The sequence below is a fragment of the Mesoplodon bidens genome (genome assembly GCF_964165515.1).
Source record: "Mesoplodon bidens genome assembly, chromosome: 4".
Lineage (NCBI taxonomy): Eukaryota > Metazoa > Chordata > Mammalia > Artiodactyla > Ziphiidae > Mesoplodon > Mesoplodon bidens.
In genome coordinates, this window is record NC_138160.1 from 62,799,399 (window position 1) to 62,822,078 (window position 22,680).

General features: G+C 37.1%; 1 protein-coding gene across 1 annotated transcript in view; it reads right to left on the reverse strand.

The window, feature by feature from the left end:
* Positions 1-11,551: 11,551 nt before the first annotated feature.
* Positions 11,552-22,680, reverse strand: part of TBCA (tubulin folding cofactor A) — a 118,119-nt gene continuing 106,990 nt past the window's right edge. Inside the window, exons 3-4 of the mRNA XM_081231539.1 lie at positions 14,241-14,327; positions 11,552-11,822 (exon numbers count right to left, since the gene is read on the reverse strand). Coding sequence (XP_081087665.1) covers positions 11,742-11,822; positions 14,241-14,327 — 168 coding nt within the window. The 3' untranslated portion in view covers positions 11,552-11,741. The remainder of the gene's footprint in view (positions 11,823-14,240; positions 14,328-22,680) is intronic.

Below are 22,680 nucleotides of genomic sequence, written 5' to 3' on the forward strand. Positions count from 1 at the left end.
ATGCTAGAACAATGACCTCTCCCAGAACTCTTGCTTCTTGCCGTAAACCCAAGTGGCCCAGTTCTGGTAAATGAAATGTAAGCAGAAATCTGTAAGGTAGGACTTCCAGGAAAGCTACTATCTCCCAGATAAAAAGGGGAAATGTCAGCTGAAATTTGCCTTCTGTCATTTCACCTTCTCTTTCTTCCTGCTCGGGACTTGGACTTGGTGCCTGTAGACAGGTGGATCTTGTTATCACGTGAACAAAAGCCACAGGTAAAGGCTGGTGGAACAGGAAGTGACAGGGTGCCTGGACCCTGGGTGGCTTCCTTGAGTGGCTGTCTCAGCCCTTCAGACTCCTGGCTGTATGAGGAAGCTACCTCTAACGAATACATTTTACCTTGCCTACGTCCATCCATGATGATACTGCAATGAGTGTTTTTGCAAACACAGAGCGTTTCTAACCTTTGTTTTTATAAGCTCTGGCCTACTCCTACCAAGAGCCATGTCACTTCTGCCTCATTGCCTGCTTCTCCATAACTTTCTATCTCTCTAGCTCAGCCTTTGACCATTTTTTTATTAACTGGGCAGAAGACCTTAATAGACATTTCTCCAAAGGCATACAGATGGCCGAAAAGCACATGAAAAGATGCTCAACATCACTAATGATTAGTGAAATGCAAATCAAAACTACAGTGAGGTATCACCTCACACCAGTTAGGATGGCCATCATCAAAAAGTCTACAAACAATAAATGCTGGAGAGGGTGTGGAGAAAAGGGAACCCTCCCACACTGTTGGTGGGAATGCAAACTTGTACAGCCACTGTGGAGAACAGTATGGAGGTTCCTTAAAAAACTAAAAATAGAACTACCATATGACCCAGCAATCCCACTCTGAGGCATATACCCAGAGAAAACCGTAATTCTAAAAGATACATGCACCCCAATGTTCATTGCAACACTATATTTTAAAAATTTATTTATTTTATTCATTTTATTCTTGGCTGTGTTGGGTCTTAGCTGCTGCGCGCGGGCTTTCTCTAGTTGCGGCGAGCAGGGGCTACTCTTTGTTGCGGTGCGCGGGCTTCTCAGTGTGGTGGCTTCTCTTGTTGCAGAGCACCGGCTCTAGGCATGCGGGCAGTAGTTGTGGCATGTGGGCTCAGTAGTTGTGGCTCACGGGTTCTAGAGCGCAGGCTCAGTAGTTGTGGTGCACGGGCTTTGTTGCTCCACAGCATGTGGGATCTTCCTGGACCAGGGCTTGAACCCGCATCCTCTGCATTGGCAGGTGGATTCTTAACCACTGCACCACCAGGGAAGCCCTGCAGCACTATTTACAATAGCCAAGACATGGAAGCAACCTAAATGTCCGTTGACAGATAAATGGATAAAGATGATGTGGTATATATACACAACGGAATATTCCTCAGCTGTGAAGAAGAATGAAATAATGCCATTTGCAGCAACGTGGATGGACCTAGAGATTATCATACTAAGTGAAGTAAGTCAGAAAGAGAAAGACAAATATCATATGATATCACTTATATGTGGAATCTAAAAAAAATGATACAAATGAACTTATTTACAAAACAGAAACAGACTCAGACACAGAAACAAATGTATGTTACCAAAGGGGAAACGTGGAGGGGAGGGATCAATTAGGAGTCTGGGATTAACATACACACACTACTATATATAAAATACATAACCAACAAGGACTTACTGTATAGCACAGGGAACTCTACTCAATATTCTGTAATAACGTATATGAAAAAAGAATCTGAAAAAAAATGATATATGTGTATAAATAATTGAATCAGCTGTACACCTGAAACTAACACAACATTTTAAATTAACTATATGCCAATATAAAATAAAAATTAAATTTAAAAACTTAACTGCCAAGAAAAAAAGGGAGGGGCATCTTATTCATCATCTAATCACATCTCTCATTTTGATAGAGGAGAAATGGAGACCCAGGAAATTTAAATGACTTGCTTACCAGGGCGACAGCACCCATCCTGGTACCAGAGGGAAGACAGTACCTACCAGCTGAAAGTGATAAAGCCAAAAAGACCGAGACGGCCTGAGCCCTAAATCACATCACTGAGCTGCTGTTCTGAGCTCAGAAACGTCTACCCCCAGATTTCTAGTTGTGTGGGACTCTTGATCACCTTTATTGCTTCAATCAATATTGGTCAAGTGTTCTGTTACTGGCAGCTGAACACATGCTATGTAATCCAGGGCTCTTCGGAAAATTCTCTTCAGTTTTTTCATTTTATTTCCTGCTTGAGATGACTTGGATAGTTGTGGTGTAGTAAACAAAATCCAGACTGAAAGGTTTCTGTTTGTCCCCTCCTCTGGGCTCCAATAAGACCTTCTATGACTCCGATTCTGGCACCAGTTTCGATGTGTGGGTTCCCCCACACATACCACCAAGAAGTTCTCCGATACCAGCTGGGTGTGCTACAATTCAACTCAATTCTGTTACTATCTACCTGGACGTAACATTATATCCCACAGGTTACGGGTTCAGTCTTATAAGACTGCCCCCACTCCAGAACTTCAGAGGTCAACTGCAAGCCCAGGTTATTACCAATCGACTGTAGATTGGAGGTTCCAATAACCCCTTCCTTGGGTTTGATTAATTTGTTAGAGTGGCTCACAAAACTGAGAGAAATATTTTACTTACCACATTACTGGTTTATTGTAAAACGATCTAACTCAAGAACAGCCAGATGGAAGAGATGCATAGGGCAAGGTATGGGAAAAGTGCTCAGAGCTTCCATGCCTTCTCCCCGACCTCCAAGAGCTCACCAACACAGAAGCTCTCAGAATGCTCTCCTATTGAGATTTTTTTTTTCCTCCTATTGAGTTTTTATGGAGGCTTCCTTACACAGGCATCATTGGTTAAATCATTCAGCCCCTCTCACCACCCTGGAAGTCAGGGGTTGGGTCTAAATTTCCAACTGTCCAATCACACAGTTGGCTCCCCTGGCACCAGCCCCATCTGTCTGTGCTTTCCAAAAATCACCGCAGTAACACAAACTCAGGTGTGATTGAAAGGGGCTTGTTATGAATATTATCCCTCTTATCACTTAGGGAATTTCAAGGGTTTTAGGAGCTCTGTGCCAGAAACAGGAGGAAGACCAAATAAATCTTTTTCTTTCTTCCTTCCCTCCTTTCTTCCTCCCTCTCTCCTTCCTTTCTTTTTCTCTTTCCTTTTCTTTTTCTTTTTTTCTTTCCTTTCTTTCTTTCTTTTCTCTCTCTTTCTTCTTTCTTTCTTTTTTCTTTCTTTCTTTCTTCTTTCTTTTCTTCTTTTTCTTTCTCTCTCTCCTTCTCTCTTTCTTTCCCTTCCTCCCTCCCTTCTCTCTCTCTCTCCCTTCCCTCCTACCTTTCTTTTTCTGGTGGAACAATGATTGTTTTTTTTCCCTTCCAGTTTTATTGAGATATAACTGACACATAACACTGTATATGTTTATGATATACAGCATGAGATTTACATACTTCATGAAGTGACCATCACACTAAATCCAGTAAATATCCATCATCTCATACAAGTACAAAATTAAAGAAATAGAAACATCTTTTTTCTTGTGATGAGAACTCCCAGGATATACTCTCAACTTTCATATATAACACACAGCAATGTTAGTTATATTAATGATGTTGTACATTACATCACCAGCACTGATTTATCTTATAAACTAGAAGCTTGTACCTTTGACTGTCCTTATCCAATTCTCTCTTCCCCCACCCCTACCTCCCACCCTCCTTCATCTCTGGTAACCACAAATCTGATCTCTTTTTCTATGACTTTGTTTTTGAATATGTATTTCTTATTATAAATCTCAATATTACATTGATCTTTATAACAGCACTTGGTCCCCTACACTGTAAGGATTAGTTATCGGATCATGAGCTTCTCAACTTTGCGTTCCCAGAGCCTAGCATGGTGCCTGGCACCCAGCAGGTGCTGAGTGCATGGCTGTATCATGAATGGATGAAGAATAGGTTCTAATTCTGTGCCCGTGTTACAAATCAGCGTGCAGCTACTGCTCTCATTTTGTCTAGAGGCCCAGCTATTTCCTCTCCACACAGTTTGCTAAATTCCCTATTTATAAACAATGCAATACTTTCATTTTCAATGTAGCCTTTCCCCTGACAGAAGTATGCAGCTTTGGCTCTAAATCATAATTTTCCCACCATCCCTGGGATGTCCACATCTCTGTCTTTGGTGAAAGTGGATGTGAAAGGTGGATATTCAGAAGAGAGCAACCCCTAACTGGAATTAACCTGAACACTAAACTATGTTCTGCCAAGGGTCTGGAGGGAGGGGAGGGTGGAGGAATCAGTGCAGTGGTGTCAGCTGCCCTGCGAGGCTGAGATAAGTCTCTGGAGAGTAGGCCACAGACATCCCAAGGCCAACCCAAGGCTGAGTGACCACGTCTAGGATACTCACACCTTAAATCTTTAAAAAGGAGGCCACCCATGAGAGCACCTACAGAGGCCCTGCTTTACATCTCCTCGGGGCTTTCTGATGGGGAAAGGAGGCTGTGGGGCTGACAGCCACATTCCTCAGTGGGGAGGAGAAGACGCCAGCTGTGCGCTTCTCCCTGGAATCTGCCCAGCTGGGGGCGCTGTCAGCAGCCTGCTGGGAGATCTGCACACTTGGGAAGTCCGGGGAGAAACTGGTTTGCTTCGTATGACTCAGTCTCTACAGAACAACAAGATCTTTAAACAATACTAATTAAAGCATGTCACTCCCTGGGTTAAAATCTTGGTGGACTCTCGTTAGAATAAAACCTTACTTTCTTTCCTTAGCTTACAAAGCCCCACAAAATTTTCTACTACTTTCCCCATCACTCACTTGGCTCCTGCCCCACTAGTTCTCTTCTTAGAATACCCCTAGCACCTTTTTGTCGTGGGTTTCACACTAGTTGTTCCTTTTTGCTTGGGATATGATTTTCTGATACAGAGCTCAGCTCAAATGTCACCTCTCAGGAAGCCCTCCCTGATCACCCAATTGTTCTCTAGCGCATCATTTAATGTTAATTCTATGCACAGAACACATTACTGCTATTTTCTTGTTTACTTATTGTCAGTATCCATGAGTTGTATACTCCTCAAGAGCAGAGATCTTTGTCTGTCTTGCTCACCATGGCATCCTAGCCTCAAAATAGTGCCTAATAGTACAGGCTCAAGAAATGCTTGTTAGGTAAGTTTAATTCTTTAATCTATTTAAGCTGTATTTTGTTGTGTGGAATGAGATAGAAATCGATTTTTATTCTTCTCAGACTTTCCTAATTCCATTTATATATTATCCATCCTTTTACCACTAACTTGAGATGCCACCTCTATCAGGTACTTATGTATTGATACACATACTTAGGGTGGCTTTGGGTTTTCTAGTCTATTCTACTGACTGACAGTTTAATGTTGTGCTGGTTTCACTGTTTCAAATGCAGTAATTTTAAGTTTCAATATCCAACTGCACTACCTGCTACGCTTATCCCCTCTACCCCTTAGCAATTCTCAATTTTCAAGATTTTCTTGCATAGTCTCACCATTTATTTCTCTCTATTTTGAGAATTGTGACATTACATTTATATATTAATTTGTGGAGAATTGCCATCTTTAAAATGTTCTCACCAACAGCGTATTAGATTTTCTATTTCCCTATACTCTTACTGCATAGTATCAATTAAAAATTCTGTTAATCTATTAGTTTCACCCATTCTTTTTTATATTAAAAGTTTTGAATCTGTTGAAATTTACTTTGGTGTGAGAGGTGAAATAGAAATCCAGCTTTATTTTTCCTTCAAATGATTAGCTGGTTATCCTAATACGATTTATTGAATAATCTATCTTTCTGATAAGTCTGAAATATCCTTTATCATATGCTAAATTTATATATATATATATATATATATATATATATATATATATTTGGGCTTGCTTCTGGACTATATTCTCTTTGATTTTCTATTTTTTACCATACATTTAATTATCACAACTTGGTAAATTTTAATGTTGAGCAGAGCTAGTTTTCCCTCATTAGTATTTTTCATATCCCCCTCCCAGATATTCTTTCCTGTTAAAATTTTTTAAATTGCATTTTAGAATCATTTCCTAACATTCCCCTCCTCTCTCCAAACCATGTTGTATTTTATTTCATTGACTTTACAGATGGACATAGAGAGAAACCTCATTTTGACAATATCAACTTTCCATATGTAGTACAAGTCATTTTTTAAAATGTCATCTTCTATGACTCTTCTTAGGGATTTATTTTTCCATTATGTTTGGTTACTGCTGGCATATAGAAAAGCTTTTGGGTTCTATGTATTCATTTTTTAAGACTGCTGTAACAAAGGTACCACAAACTAAGTGCCTTAAAACAACAGAATTTATTATCTCACGGTTCTGGAGGCTAGAAGTCTGAATCAACGTGTTGGTAGAGCCATACTCTCTCCAGGGATCTAAGGGAGAATCTATTCCATGCCTTTCTCATATCTTCTGGTGCCACCTTGCTATTCCTTGGCTTGTAGCTGCATAACTCCACCCTCTGCCTATGTTGTCATGTGGCCTTCTCACTGTTTCTTCAAGTTGTCTTATTAGCACATCGGTCATACTAGATAAAGGGCCTACCCTACTCACTAGTGTGACCTCATCTTAACTGATGAAATCTGCAAGGACCCTATTTCCAAATAAGGTCATATTCTGAGGTACCGGGGGTTAGGATTTCAACGTATCTTTTTGGAGCACATAATTCAACCCATTACCGTTTTATATATTCATTGTGTAGCTACCCACTTTAATTTCCTCAATGCTTCTAATTATTTTACAGATCATGTCCTTGTGTTTTCCTGGTATCAATACATACCTTATCAACTGCATATCATGTAAATAATGCCTCTTTTCCAGTTTATTTATTTCATCCTTTTATCTAAGCTCATTGGCTAGTACCTTATCATACCTAGTCAACAGGTATTCATCTTAAAAAAAAACCCATTCATTCACACTTATTTTTTTGTGAACTCTGTTTTCATCCTTTATCTTTTGTACTAGGAATTTTTTCTTATTAATTTGAAAAGTCTTTTTGAGCATTAAAAATATTAATCTTGGGGCCTCCCTGGTGGCGCAGTGGTTGAGAGTCCGCCTGCCGATGCAGGGGATACGGGTTCGTGCCCCGGTCTGGGAGGATCCCATATGCCGCGGAGCGGCTGGGCCCGTGAGCCATGGCCGCTGGGCCTGCGCGTCCGGAGCCTGTGCTCCGCAACGGGAGAGGCCACAACAGTGAGAGGCCCGCATACCGCAAAAAGAAAAAAAAAAAAAAAAAAAAAATATTAATCTTTGGTGACATATATTGCCCCCAAGACTTTGAAAGCACCTTGTCACCTATCCAACAGTCAACAGAAAGCACAAAAAATATAAGGGTGTAGATCTACTGTAACATAAATTAATCATAGCTTTCTGTGCAACCGTCTAATACATGAACAAATACCTCTCATAAGAGCAATAAGACTAACAGTGAAGTGCAATGTAGAAGCACTCTTGAAAATTTCAAGTACTCTAATACTTAAAACTTGTTTCATACTGCACCATTTCTAAAGCATTCAATTTCTTTCCAGCTAAAGCACTCAAACGAGTCTCAAGGACTAAATTATCTGATTAACCCTTTAATGTCAAATGCTTCACAGCTCTTGCTCACATACTATCAAGTTTACACTGACATTTAAAGGCCCTAACTCACCATCAAGGAAAGGATTAATCTGTCCTTGGTTTATTTAAATGACCAAATAATAAGATTAAAGTGATAACCAGCTGTAGGATATGTCCTTATTAAATTTGATAGGATTTTTTAAAAGCCAAGTAATGTAATGAAGTTTGCAAAGTAATTTAGATTAACCAGGTTTGACTGCTCAATTTGGAAGTGATTCAGTGCACAGGTACAGGCGTAGAGACAATTTTTAAATATTAGGCTTTGATTGTTCCTCACCAGAAATTCAAGAAAAGTGAAATGAACATTTCAATATATTGCTATAACCAGCTTTCATTACTCATAAACACGTGCTTATCACTTTTTTTTTTTAATCCTCCCAAGTAGCTGTTTACATGACTTATCCAGATGGTACAAAATAGGATAAAGGAAGGACGATCTAGTTCTGGAGATGTTAATACTCATCCAAAATGTGAATGTCCCAAAAACCCAGCCAGAAAGCTCCAGGACTTTGGGAGAGTACTCTGATTTACTAGGACTGAATCCCTATTAGACATGTCCAAGTGAAAATGCCGAAACTTGGGAATCCTCCCAATGGCATTAAAATCAGCCTGGATTTGGTCACTTTACTCATTCCATATGTTATGTCTGTTTATCCTATGTACATTCTTACTTACTTAGAAATGATGTGACCTTTGCTATACAAAAAAAAACAGAAAAATTAGGTTTACTACTTGATTCTGCCATTTGTCTTTGTTTTGCCTGTCTAATCTATGGATGCCATTGTATTGGTCTGTGCAAGGACTAAGGGCACCTAACAAATGTTAAATAATTACATATTACCATGACAATTCATGCCTGCAATGTGTGTAAATTTGCACACATTCACTGAGACAACTGCTCTGAGACCTAAGAAGTTGATAGCTATATATCAAAGAAGTTTATATATATCTATATCTATATGGTATATATATATATATATGAGTTTATATATATGAGAATTTTATATAAATTTTATATTACTTTATTATATTAAGGCAACCCAGTAGCAGGTGGTCATGATCAGATGAAAGAGAATAGAAAACATCTGAGGAATTGTACATATTAAGGATGCTTTTTATTTTATGTATATATGGACCCCCATATATATATGCACTGGGTCACAACAAAAAATGTGTTTCTTATCGTGCTTTGTGGTCAAAACAGTTTGAAAAGCATTGTATTAAATGTATTTTGTCACGGCATTCTTTGTCTCACTCTAGAAGTTAGACATGTTTTTGCTTTTCACTTATTCTACAAATGTTAATTGAGCAACTGCTGTATGTTAATGGGGGTCAGGTATTGGTACAGGGAGAAAAAGGGCAACATTACTTTAGGGAATTTCTACTTATTGTTACACAGTGTAAGGTTCTAAATAAAAGCTTAAAAAACAAATCAATGCTAAAGCGATTATAACTGTTCTTAATGTGCCTCTTGGCCACAAAAACAAGTGGAATGTGTCAAAATTCTCAGGAATAAGCCTTCCCAGAATGTTAAGCTTCTTGCTGCTTCTCATCAATACCTGGAGAGAGCCAGTATAAAATCTATAGTAGTTGAGATAGGAATTCTCTAATGATATATTTCTTTTCATCTACATTGTTGATTTCTTCTTTCTTAGGCTTTTTGGCAAGACAATAATTTTTTCAGTAACCAAGATCTGGGTCATGGCTGCAAAACTTACCCTTCAGTATTACTTTTCTCAGGAGGGAGATATGTTCTCTTCAAGTTTTAACTGATAAGGAAACCATTTGCTATGAATATATATGATATTCATGTATTTGGCAGAAGGATGAAATGAGATATTTTACATTAAAATAATAAATTTTATTTATTTATTTTTTTTTCTGTGGTACACGGGCCTCTCACTGTTGTGGCCTCTCCCGTTACGGAGCACAGCTCCGGACGCGCAGGCTCAGCGGCCATGGCTCACGGGCCCAGCCGCTCCACGGCATGTGGGATCTTCCCGGACCGGGGCACGAACCCGTGTCCCCTGCATCGGCAGGCAGACTCTCAACCACTGCGCCACCAGGGAGGCCCGAAAAATAATAAAATATTTAAAAACTCAATATGCCAAAAACAAAAAAATAAGCCACAAACCAGAAAAGGCCCACCTGTTCTGTTCTTAATACCAACCACAAAATAATCTAAATCTGAAGAGTTCAATTCTCCTGGTACTCAAATCTCTAATAGTGAAACTTAGTATCAAATTTTACATTGTAATTATAATTTTTATTTCCTCACTTGTCCCCTCTTCTACCTCAAATACTTTAAAAATGGCATGTAATATGTTTTTTTTAACATCTTTATTGGAGTATAATTGCTTTACAATGGTGTGTTAGTTTCTGCTCTATAACCAACTGAATCAGCTATACATATACATATATCCCCATATCTCCTCCCTCCTGCGTCTCCCTCCCACCGTCTCTATCCCTGTAATATGTTTTTATTTTTTTATTTATTTTATTTATTTAATTTTTTTTTTGCGGTACGCGGGCCTCTCACTGTTGTGGCCTCTCTGGTTGCGGAGCACAGGCTCAGGACGCGCAGGCTCAGCGGCCATGGCTCACGGGCCCAGCCGCTCCGCGGCATGTGGGATCTTCCCAGACCGGGGCACGAACCCGCATCCCCTGCATCGGCAAGCAGATTCTCAACCACTGCGCCACCAAGGAAGCCCCCTGTAATATGTTTTTAAATGACATTTCAATTTAGAAATGCTTCAGATATGTTATTCTCTGATGAAGTAATTTTCTGAATGTGTAAAAGTTTTATTTTATAAATGATACATTCTGTGTTTTAAAACAGAGTAGCCTTCAGAAATAACATTAGGAAAGAATAGTATTATTTTTCTCTTTGATCTTTTGGACAGATTCAAGAAATGTTATAGTTTCTAGTGATCATTTGCAACTTCCAAAATCAGACCCACCATACTACATGTATGTATTTTATAGCAGCAAAAATTCAAGTTCTCTTATTTTTTCAATTATGAGCTTTAAAGTTTAAATGTTATTATTACTAGTTTGGTTCATTAGATCATGGCTCAGGTTGGTGACATAAAGCTCATATACATTTTCTAGAAATATAAGAAAACTAAAGTTGTCATTTATCTTTGGGAAATAAATTGAAATGATTAGGTTATGGATTTACAGTAGTACTGGGAAAAAGCTTTGTGACGCAACAATACCCTTTTCTTGTCAACCAAGACAATCCAGGTTTGGCTATGGCCAGTGCATGCTATAGCTGACTTGTATCTTCCCAGCTCTGTTTGGCTGATGTCACATTAGTCGCTTGAAATCAGTCACAGTGAGAGTATTTACACTACAGAAATCAGCAAAAGCTACAAACCAGAGGTTCCCTTCCCATTTTGAAAAGCCATTAAACATTTCCCAGCACACCACTGGCAACAGCCATTATTCCTTTAAAATACAATTCTTTATTGTTCATAAGAATCTTATTCTTGAAGCTCTAAATGGTTGGTATTTTCTGTATAAATCTGACTTTCTGAAAGAGGATTTATATGTTTCTCATTAGTTCATAGTGATGGAAATGTTGGACTTTCACTGTGAAGAAATAAGTATGTAAGGCTGTATCCACAGAGAGGTTCTTACTTTCTTACCTGGGAGTTGTATCCTACTCAGAATAAAATATTCAAAGTGTGGATTTTTATCTTAAAAAAAAAAAGTAACCTATTTTTAACTTAATCCATGCTTAAGCAGCAAAATATCTAGACTTAAATAGGACCTAACAGATTTTAATTCTCCGTCAAAAGTGGCTATGACTTAATGATAAAAGGTTCATTAAAATACACTGTAAAGTAGGAAAGAAGCAATTTTATTAGATGAACTCATTTATTTGACACATTAAATCAGGCAAAGAAAAACATATGCACTGCACAAAAAGAATTACATTCTCATACTACTTGAACACATAGCAGTGGTCAAAAATAATGAATTGTGGAATGGATCCCAGGACTTAATGCAAAAAAACACCCTGTATAGAAAACCTTCAGGCTTCTAACTTCACTGAATCCAGTACTGAACGTGCCTCCTTATATTCCTCAGCTTCTTCCAAGTCTTTTTCACTCTCCTGAAATTAAATATAATAAAAATTAGGTTTATTCTTCTCGAACTTCAGTACTTTAATTACTCAGATATTAGAAACCATCAACATAAGCAGCTCAAAAATTAAAACAAAACGGATCCCAAGCCTCACCTAAATATAGTATCATTCCACAGATTTCTGAAGAAGAATTCTGTTCTTTCATTACAGGTAAGGGAGGAAATAACAGGTTTGCTTTTGTTTCATTGTATATACTCATACAATAAGTGAAAAACACGGTCATCTAAAGCTACTGGCATTAAGTAATTAAATTAAAACCTCAGAAAAAATTTTAAAACATTGTATTCTCACTTTGTCAACACATCACCATACAAATGGAGTTATTATTAGTAATGCACAAAAAGTAAAAAATTATTTACTAGTGTGTTATACATATGATGACATTCAGACCAAAATAATCCTCCAACTACTCACAATGACAAAGAAGGCTACTGGTGTCACACCAGAGTTAAGTACAATCTTTGAAGCAGAAAAGTGAACTGTCTGCTTGGTATTGAGTATTATATACACTACTACAAGGAAACAGCCTGACAGCTTTCATTTTCTGATTAAAGACTCAATTAAAGATTGAGTCTTTCCTTGGTATTTTATACAGAAAACTTTTACTAACATATTGTAACAGTAACAGAGAAATGAAATAGTATCATCTAAGTCACTGTGCATAGCAAATTTTGATTTTTTAATAAATAAATAAAGCGATAGCAATTCAAGGCAATAAAAGATGGATATATACAAACAGTTACAGGGCAGAGGGAATAAAGTGTGTGTATATGTATTTAGTATGAAATTTTAAAGCAAAAAAGACTGAGGATTTGCTTAATTAAGACTACAAGTAAGAATTTCTTAAACTTCTGTATTACACCTGAACTATGTCTTTGTTCTCTGTCAGAAAATATAAGCTCTTCGGGCTTCCCTGGTGGCGCAGTGGTTGAGAGTCCGCCTGCTGATGCGGGGGACGCAGGTTCGTGCCCCGGTCCGGGAGGATCCCACATGCCGCGGAGCGGCTGGGCCCATGAGCCATGGCCGCTGAGCCTGCACGTCCGGAGCCTGTGCTCCGCAACGGGAGAGGCCACAACAGTGAGAGGCCTGCGTACCGCAAAACAACAACAACAACAACAAAACCCAAAAACGATATATATATAAGCTCTTCGAGGGTACAGACGTTGCTGAATATATCTTCACACACACAAATATATCATTCAAAGACAATATTATTTTTTTCAAGCAGTTTCTATTACTTTCTCAGCTACAATGTACATTCATGAGAGAAAAAAGCATTTCAATTTTCAGGAAATACAAATGATGCTTTTGTTTTAGGTAATATTTTAATAGAGTAATTATTTCCTGCTTTCATCTATCTTTTATTTCATCTGTCTTTTAACCATAGCTTCATTTTTGGCTTTAAAGAGAGTTTTCCTGCTTTTAAAATGTTCCTATAGATAAATATGAGTTCTGTGTCAAAAGTAAAGTAAAATGTAAGTATTCCTCTCTTTTTTCCTACAGATTTAGTCCTAATATTATTTTGGTGGGAAAACAAATGTCACTCTTTCCAAGAATACATATACATGATCATACTGAAAAAGCCTCACACTACTTTTGTTATATAGGGAAAACTATGAATCAGGAGACAGCTATGTAGCTGGTAATTGATATTAGCTCAAGAATTAGAAACATAAAATGAGGTTAATAAAGGAAATGATAGAATTCATCAGATTATCATCAAACAGCAATAATAATGGGCTGGTATATAGTGTTATGCTTTTACCTCTATTAAGAAATAAAAAAGAAGATGACTTCATATTTTTCTTAGAACGCTTTTTAAAATGATTTTGCCACTGTATCACAAGACATTTATACCAGCAAGTATGATAAGAGTGTTATACAGCTCCAAGTTAATATGAGAGGACTGCCTAAATATTACTGTACAGGGTTTTCTTTACTCTCTCAGATCGATTTAGGTTTGAATTGGAAAGAATTCCAAATCCTTCTTAAAAGAGCCCAAATTCATTTGAAACATTTGGATCTTTTAAAATTTCAAACAGACTACTCACCTTTAATGTGTCAAAAAAGATCTTTATGTGTGAAAACCAAATCATTTAAGATATTGCTGGACAGTATTAGTACTATGAATACCTACCATGATAACTCAAATATATTTAATTAACTAAGTTTAAATAAATAAACATGTTAGACACAGTACTTTTACTGGAGGTATAACTTAAAACACCACTTAAACTCCATTAATTATTTAAAAATAAACTGGTACACTGAGCAAGTAAACAAAATGTCACCAACTAGCTTTCAGTGTTAAACATTTAAAATTTTGGCCTTTCGTGTATTAGATTGAAAAAAAATTGAAACATAAGACAGATAAGTATTACTTACTACTAACTGCAGAAGATCAGTATATGCAGCTTCCAACCTGCGCTGGCAATCTGGGATCATCATCCGGGACTCTTGCAGGATCTCTGCCTATAATGAGAATCTCTGTGAGACATGCAGAAATGGTAGAACTTACGCATTTAGCTCATACCTCTGAAAATATATAAAATGATTTAGAGGAATCAGAAAAAAATTACTGTTATGTTAAATTGTTCAATATTTTAATTTTAATTGTGTTTATTATAAGTTAGAAAGAATGACTATCATAATGTAAAATATACAAAGTACAAGTTTTACATCTAAACCTTTTTGGTAATCACCTTCTCATGCCAAGCAAAAATTAACTCGAAAAGCTTTTCATAGAGCATTTATTTAAAAAGGCTATTTAAAATAAACTATTTCTCCTGCTGTCACAAAGCACCTTTATACAAAATGGGATCAGCTGGTTATATAAATATCTCCTGCATCTTTTGAGTAATAAAGAAAAACAGTGTTCAGATAATATCACACGGAGATAATTACTGCATGAAAAAAGTTATTGAGTTATTGATCACATCGTGCGCACACTGCAGGAGGTTCTCACTGAAAGACAGAGGTAAAGAAAAATGAAAAGCAAAGACCAGCAGGCTCATATTTTTGATGCTTATCATGCATAAAAAGTTATTACTTATCCTTGTGCTTCATTTTAGGAGAGAGATTATTCTCCCCATGCAGTTTGATCCAAATTACCAACCTGGCACCCCTCTGAATGTGAACTTCTACCTCTGTCTATTCCTCCTGAACACAGACACTACAGGATTAAAAACAGGAATCTTTATTTTGGAGGATATTTCTGGACTTAAAAATCCATCGTTTGAAGAAGGACTGTAACATATCAAATCATAGAAAAAGAAAAAAAATCAAAGAGATGACTGGGAAACCCAATCAATAAGAGGGTAAATACATTAGTGTAAGATGTCAGACCTCAAATAAGTCTTTTTCCTAAGGAAGTAGGAAGCTTTATTTCCTTAAACTAGTCTCAGAAAGAGACACAGTGATCATTAAAACATTTCCAAAAAGTAATGTTTGGTTAAATGAGTGCAAAATCTAAACTTTAACCTAGAAGCTTTATTACCTAGCTCACATAAAAACAAAAGACATAATTTAATGGTAATCATACTACATTCTAATAGAAACTTTAATAAATCCCATTACCTCTTCCTTTTCCCAAAAGTTTTGTCATAGTTCACAATGTAAATAAAAATCAAAATTATAATATACAAGGATGCTCTCTATCCACATCTCTTTTCTCAGGTGAAATCTATTGCTGAACTTGTAATTCTTTTACTAATAAGGCACATGTTGAAAATTTCAAACACAGGACCAGGACTTTATTTTACAGCTATTCATCCTATGCCTAAATATTCAATCATTGCCACTAATTTATTTTTGTGTAACTGGTTAGTTTGAATACATGTGAAAAATCAGTGACAGGGACGTTTCATTGGGTAAGCGATTCATATTTCCTCCCCTATGGACTCCACTTGAAAATAGCTTATAGGAATTAAACAAGATGAAATGAATATAAAGAATTTGGTCAAACACATGATAAGCCAAAAGGTACTTGTAAAATTTGTTTGGCAAGCTTTAGTGTTGTCACTGAAATGAACTTTAAACAATGCTGTCCAAAATAATTTCTAGTCATTATTGTTCTATCCATTATTATAGAGCAAAACTCCTCAATTAGTCTATCAAAACAGGACTCTGACTTAAGTAGGGCCAAAGCTCAGTCTGTCCCATACACCAGCCTCATTTCATACAATAAGCTTACTATATATTTGCAGGATGCCAGGTATAGGGGACATAAAGACGAAAAAGAGGTCTCATCCTCCAATCCATATGGGAGAATAAACATGGAAATAAACACTTAACACTGCTTCAAGAAGATCATGCCACAGGGAGCCAAAGGCATACAGTACAGTGGTAACTATGATTTGGAATCCATAAACCACATCTTAATCAAGGCCATAAATCATATACTTTACCTTCCTACAATGAATTATAACTGTCAGGAATAATTTTAAAGGATAGTATATAAAGTGTGATTATACAGTAAGGACACCCTTCAAAATACCTGAATAAACTAAAATAAAGTATTATCATTCAAAGTGTTCCCCTTGGGAAGGAGTCATTCGAATGAATGGGGCCTCTGTTTAAAATATCCGGATAAACTGTCAGTTCATTCTAGTGCTTACTACGACAGGACTGAGGTTAAGTAAGGATCTTGGCACAGATATGCAGGTACAAGGAACTCAGGAGAACACAACAGGATGCAGTCCTACTGGTATCTTACTGTTTTTCAAACAAGTTATGATTTTTGGGGGGCAGGTTATTCAGGTAAAACTGATGTTGGGGGAGGCTTAGCAAGGCTCATTATAGCAATGAATAAACTACTGACCTAAAATATGATCAATTTTTTTTAATAGTCAAAACATACATACATTGGAAAGGAAAAGTCTTATTGGCAGATCTTTACTTTTTCAGAAAGAAGAGTGTGTGAAATAATCTAGCCAATGTCAAGTCCTTTTGGTACTGATCAACTGGGATAAGGTTTCTAGCTTCTTTAGTGATCCAGATCATTCACCCAGGCCTGGCTATACCTATAATAATCTATAAACACTCTAATATTAGATACTGGCGGCTTCTGGGACCAAGGGTAACCACATTAGTTTGTCAAACTGAGATCTAGAGTAGTTCAGAGATTACTGGAACAATGGTTAAGTCTTTCCTTTTACATGGTGGCAAAATGGTAATGTGATAATAAACAAGTTAAGAAATCCATTTGATGAAAGAAAGAAAGAAAACAGTAACTATGTGGGGTGATGGATATGTTAAGTAGCTTGAACATGGTGAATATTTATTTCACAATGTATATGTATATCAAACCATCAAGCTACATACCTTAAATATATACAATTTTAATTATACCTCAATAAAGCTGGGGAAAAAAGATATAAAGATACTCTGAGAAATAGAGAATTATAAAGTCAGAAGGGACATAAGTGGTCATCTAGTCCAGCCTCCTCAGCCTACAAATGATAAAGTTGAGTCCCAAAGTGATTAGCTAGCTAACCGGTGAGTTATAGTCCATGATTCTGATTTCAACTCTAGCATATGAATTAGTGGTAGTGGCAGTCAGTATCCAAGACAGCTTCCAATGATCCTCACCGCCTTGTATTCTTACCCTTGTGCAGTCACCTCCCACACTGAATTTGGTCTGGCACTGTGTGACCAACAGAATGTGGCATAAATGGCATTCTGGGACTGAAGACCTGAAGCTGGGTCTTAAGAAGCCTTGTAGCTTCCACATGGGCCTCTTGGATTGATCACTTTTGGGAAACACTTCTCTTAGGACCCAGTCACCATGCCGTGAAGAAAAAAAGAAAAAGAAACAAAGAAATTCATTTGACTTGTGTTTTGTGGTTATTGATGAACGGTTAAGGATGTAAGAAGAATTCTATGAGTCAAAAATAATCTGGGTTCTAAGCCCTGACACATCAATAATTACTTAAATATGAATGGTCTAAATTTACCAGCTAAAAACCAGTCTAAAGAAACTCATTTCAAAATAATGAAATACAGGTTAAAAAAAAAAAGGATGGAAAAACAATACATCATGCAAACATTAAAAAAAGAGCAGTATTGGCTATATTAATATTGGATAAAATAGACTTAAGAGCAAAAAAATTATGAGGGGCCCAGAGGGATATTAAAATGATCAATCCACCAAGAAAACACAGTAATCCTAAAAGTGTACACACTAAACAAAAGAGCTTCAAAATACATAAAACAAGAAATGATAAAGCTAAAAGGAGAGACAAACAAATCCACAAATACAGTTGAGGAATTTAATACGCCACTCTTAGCAACTGACAGAGGTACTAGAGGAAAAAAATCATCAAAGATATAGAAGAACTGAGTAACACCATCAACCAAAAGATCTAACTGACATTTATAGAACACTCTACCTATGAAAGATTAATACAAACGCTTTTCAAGCACTCATGAAACATTCTCTGCAGTACACTATATCCTGGATCAAAACCCAACAAACACAAAACAAACAAAAACCTCAACAAATTTAAAAGTATTGAAATAACACACAGAACATGTCTGACTATAATGGAATAAAATTAGAAATCAATAATAGAAAGATAGCAGGAGACCCTTTAAACACTTAGAAATTAAACATACTTCTAAATAACTGATGGGTCAACAAAGAAGTCTCAAAGGGAACAGTGAAATACATAGATAAATGAAAATGAAAATACAACATGTCAACTTTTGTGAGATTCAGCTAAAGCAGTGCTGAGAGGGAAATCAGAGCACTAACTGCTTAGATTAGGAAAGAGGAAAGATCTCAAATTAAAAATCTAAGTTTTTACTTCATGAACCTAGAAAAAGAAGAGCAAAAGAAACCTAAAACAAGCAGAAGAAAGGAAAGAATAAATACACAATCAGAAATCAATGAAATTAAAAACAGGCAAAGAACAGAGGGGAAAAAAGCAGTGAAACGAAGAGCTTTATTTTGGAAAAACAATTGATAAACCTCTAGTTAAGACTGACAACTACCGAGTAAGAAGGCACAAATCACCAGTATCAGTAACAAAATACAGAATGTCAATACAGACCCCACAACCAACAAAAGGAGAAAAAATACTGAAAGTGATTTTATAATATTGTTCATAATGCTCATAAATTCAACCACTTAGAAGAAATGGGCCAATTCCTTGAAAACTACAAACCACCAAAACTCAACTGATAAACTGAACAGTTCTATAATTATTAAAGAAATTGGATTTGTAATTAAAAAGGTCTTGAAAAAGAACTCTCCAAGCCCAGATGCTTCCACTGGACAACCTTGTCAAATACTTAAACACTTAACACCAATTTTACATAAATCTTTCAAGAAAAAAAAAGAGAGACCACTTCTGAACCTAACAAATACAGTATAAAAAAAAGTAAACTGCAGACCATTATCTCCCATAAACTTAGATGCAAAAGTCTTCAACAAAATATTAGCAAATCTAATTCAGCAATTAAGAGAATTATACAAATAAAGTCAAAATGGATTAAAGACCTAAGTGTAATGCCAGACACTATAAAACTCTTAGAGGAAAACATAGGCAGAACACTCTATGACATAAATCACAGCAAGATACTTTTTGACGCACCTCCTAGAGAAATGGAAATAAAAACAAAAATAAACAAATGGGACCTAATGAAACTTAAAAGCTTTTGCACAACAAAGGAAACCATAAACAAGACAAAAAGACAACCCTCAGAATGGGAGAAAATATATGCAAATGAAGCAACTGACAAAAGATTAATCTCTAAAATTTACAAGCAGTTCATGCAGCTCAATATCAAAAAAACAAACAACCCAATCCAAAAATTGGCAGAAGACCTAAATAGACATTTCTCCAAAGAAGATATACAGATTGCCAACAAACACATGAAAGGATGCTCAACATCACTAATCATTAGAGAAATGCAAATCAAAACTACAATGAGGTATTACCTCACACCGGTCAGAATGGCCATCATCAAAAAATCTACAAACAATAAATGCTGGAGAGGGTGTGGAGAAAAGGGAACCCTCTTGCACTGTTGGTGGGAATGTAAATTGATACAGCCACTATGGAGAACAGTACAAAGGTTCCTTAAAAAGCTAAAAATAGAACTGCCATACGACCCAGCAATCCCACTACTGGGCATATACCCTGAGAAAACCATAATTCAAAAAGAGTCATGTACCAGGCTTCCCTGGTGGCGCAGTGGTTGGGAGTCCACCTGCCAATGCAGGGGACGTGGGTTTGTGCCCCAGTCCGGGAGGATCCCACATGCTGCGGAGCGGCTGGGCCAGTGAGCCATGGCCGCTGGGCCTGTGCGTCCGGAGCCTGTGCTCCACAGCGGGAGAGGCCACAACAGTGAGAGGCCCATGTACCACAAAAAAAAAAAAAGAGTCATGTACCACAATGTTCACTGCAGCTCTATTTACAATAGCCAGGACATGGAAGCAACCTAAATGTCCATCTACAGATGAATGGATAAAGAAGATGTGGCACATATATACAATGGAATATTACTCAGCCATAAAAAGAAACAAAACTGAGTTATTTGTAGTGAGGTGGATGGACCTAGAGTCTGTCATACAGAGTGAAGTAAGTCAGAAAGAGAAAAACAAATACCGTATGCTAACACATATATATATGGAATCTAAAAAAAAAAAAAGGTTCTGAAGAACCTAAGGGCAGGACAGGAATAAAGACACAGACGTAGAGAATGGACTTGAGAACACGGGGAGGGGGAAGGGTAAGTTGGGACGAAGTGAGAGAGTGACATGGACATATATACACTACCAAATGTAAAATAGATAGCTAGTGGGAAGCAGCTGCATAGCACAGGGAGATCAGTTCGGTGCTTTGTGACCACCTAGAGGGGTGGAATAGGGAGGGTGGGAGGGAGACGCAAGAGGGAGGGGATATGGGGATATATGTATATATATAGCTGATTCACTTTGTTATAATGCTGAAACTAACACACCATTGTAAAGCAATTATACTCCAATAAAGATGTTAAAAAAAAGAATTATATAACACCATCAAAAAAAAAGAGAGAATTATATAACACAATCAAGGCTGGTTCAATATTTGAAAATTAATCCATGTAATTCACAGTATCAACAGGCCAAAGAAGAAAAATCATGTGATCTTATGAAATGACACAGAAGAAGCATTTGACAAAATCCAACACCCATTCATGACAAAAATACTCAGCAAAACTGTGAATAGAGGAGAATTTCCTCAACTTGAAAAAGACCATCTACAAAACCCCTACAGCTAATATTTATGTAATGATAAAAACTATCTCCCTAAGACTGGGAACAAGGTAAGGATGTCCACTCTGACCATTCCTATTCAACACAGCACTGTAAGTTCCAGCCAGTGCAACAAAGCAAGAAAAGAAATAAAAGACATACAGATTTAAAAGAAATAAAACTGGGGACTTCCCTGGTGGTGCAGTGGTTGAGAGTCCGCCTGCCAATGCAGGGGACACAGGTTTGATCCCTGGCCCAGGAGGATCCCACATGCTGCGGAGCAGCTAAGCCCATGAGCCACGGCCGCTGAGCCTGCGCTCTGGAGCCCACGAACCACAACTGCTGAGCCCATGTGCTATAACTACTGAAGCCCATGCGCCTAGAGCTCGTGCTCCGCAACAAGAGAAGCCACCGCAGTGGGAGGCCCACGCACCGCAACGAAGAGTGGCCCACCCTCGCCGCAACTAGGGAGAGCCCACGTGCAGCGACGGAAGACCCAACGCAGCCAAGGGTGAAAAATAAATAAATAAATTTAAAAGAAATAAAACTGTTCTTATTTGCAAATGACATGATTGTCTATGTAGAAAATAGAAGGAATCTACAAAAAACTCCCAGAACTCATATGTGAGGTCAGCAAGGTCACAGGTTGTAAGATCCACACACAAAAAATTGACTACACTTTTATACCTAACAACAAATACAGCATTGGAAACTGAAACTAAAAACAATACCATTTACAATAGCTTCAAAGAAAATGAAATACTTAGGTTTAAATCTAACAAAACATGTACAGGATCTGTATGCTGAAAATTACAAAATACTTATGCAAGTCAGACCTAAATAAACTGGAGAGACTTACCATGTTCACTGATTGGAATACTCAACATGGTAAAGATATCAAATCTCCCCAGGTTGATCTATATAGGTTTAATGCCATTTCTATCAAAATCTTAGCAAAGTGTTTTACAGATACAGACAAGCTTATTTTAAAATTTTTATGGAAAAGCCAAGAAACTAGAATAGGTAAAACAATTTTGAAAGAAAAGAAAAGCAACTGAGAGGGCCCAGTCTTCCCTGTGTTAAGGTTCACTATACAGCTATAGTAATCAAGATAGTGTGGTACTGGTAAAGGGTTAGACACAGATTAATGGACCAGAACAGAACCCCAAAATAGACCCACACAAATAAGTCCAACAGGTTTCTGACAAAGGTACAAAAGCATTTCAATGGAGGAAGGATAACCTTTTCAACAAATGCTGCTGCAACAACTGGGCACTCGTAGGCAAAAAGATGAACCTTTAATTAAACCTCATACCTTACATAAAAATTAACTCAAAATCAATCAAAGCCTTGAATGTAAAACATAAAACCACACAACTTTTAGAAAAAAAGAGAAAATCTTCAGGACCTAGGTCTAGGCAAGGAGGCCTTAGACTTGAGATCAAAAGTATGATTCACAAAAGGAAGCATTAGCTGTAAATGAGGTGTTCTCAAAGTTAAAAACTGTTGCTCAGTAAAAGATTGTGTTAAGGGGGTAAAAAGACAAATTAGAGACTAAAAGAAAATATCTGCAAACCACATATC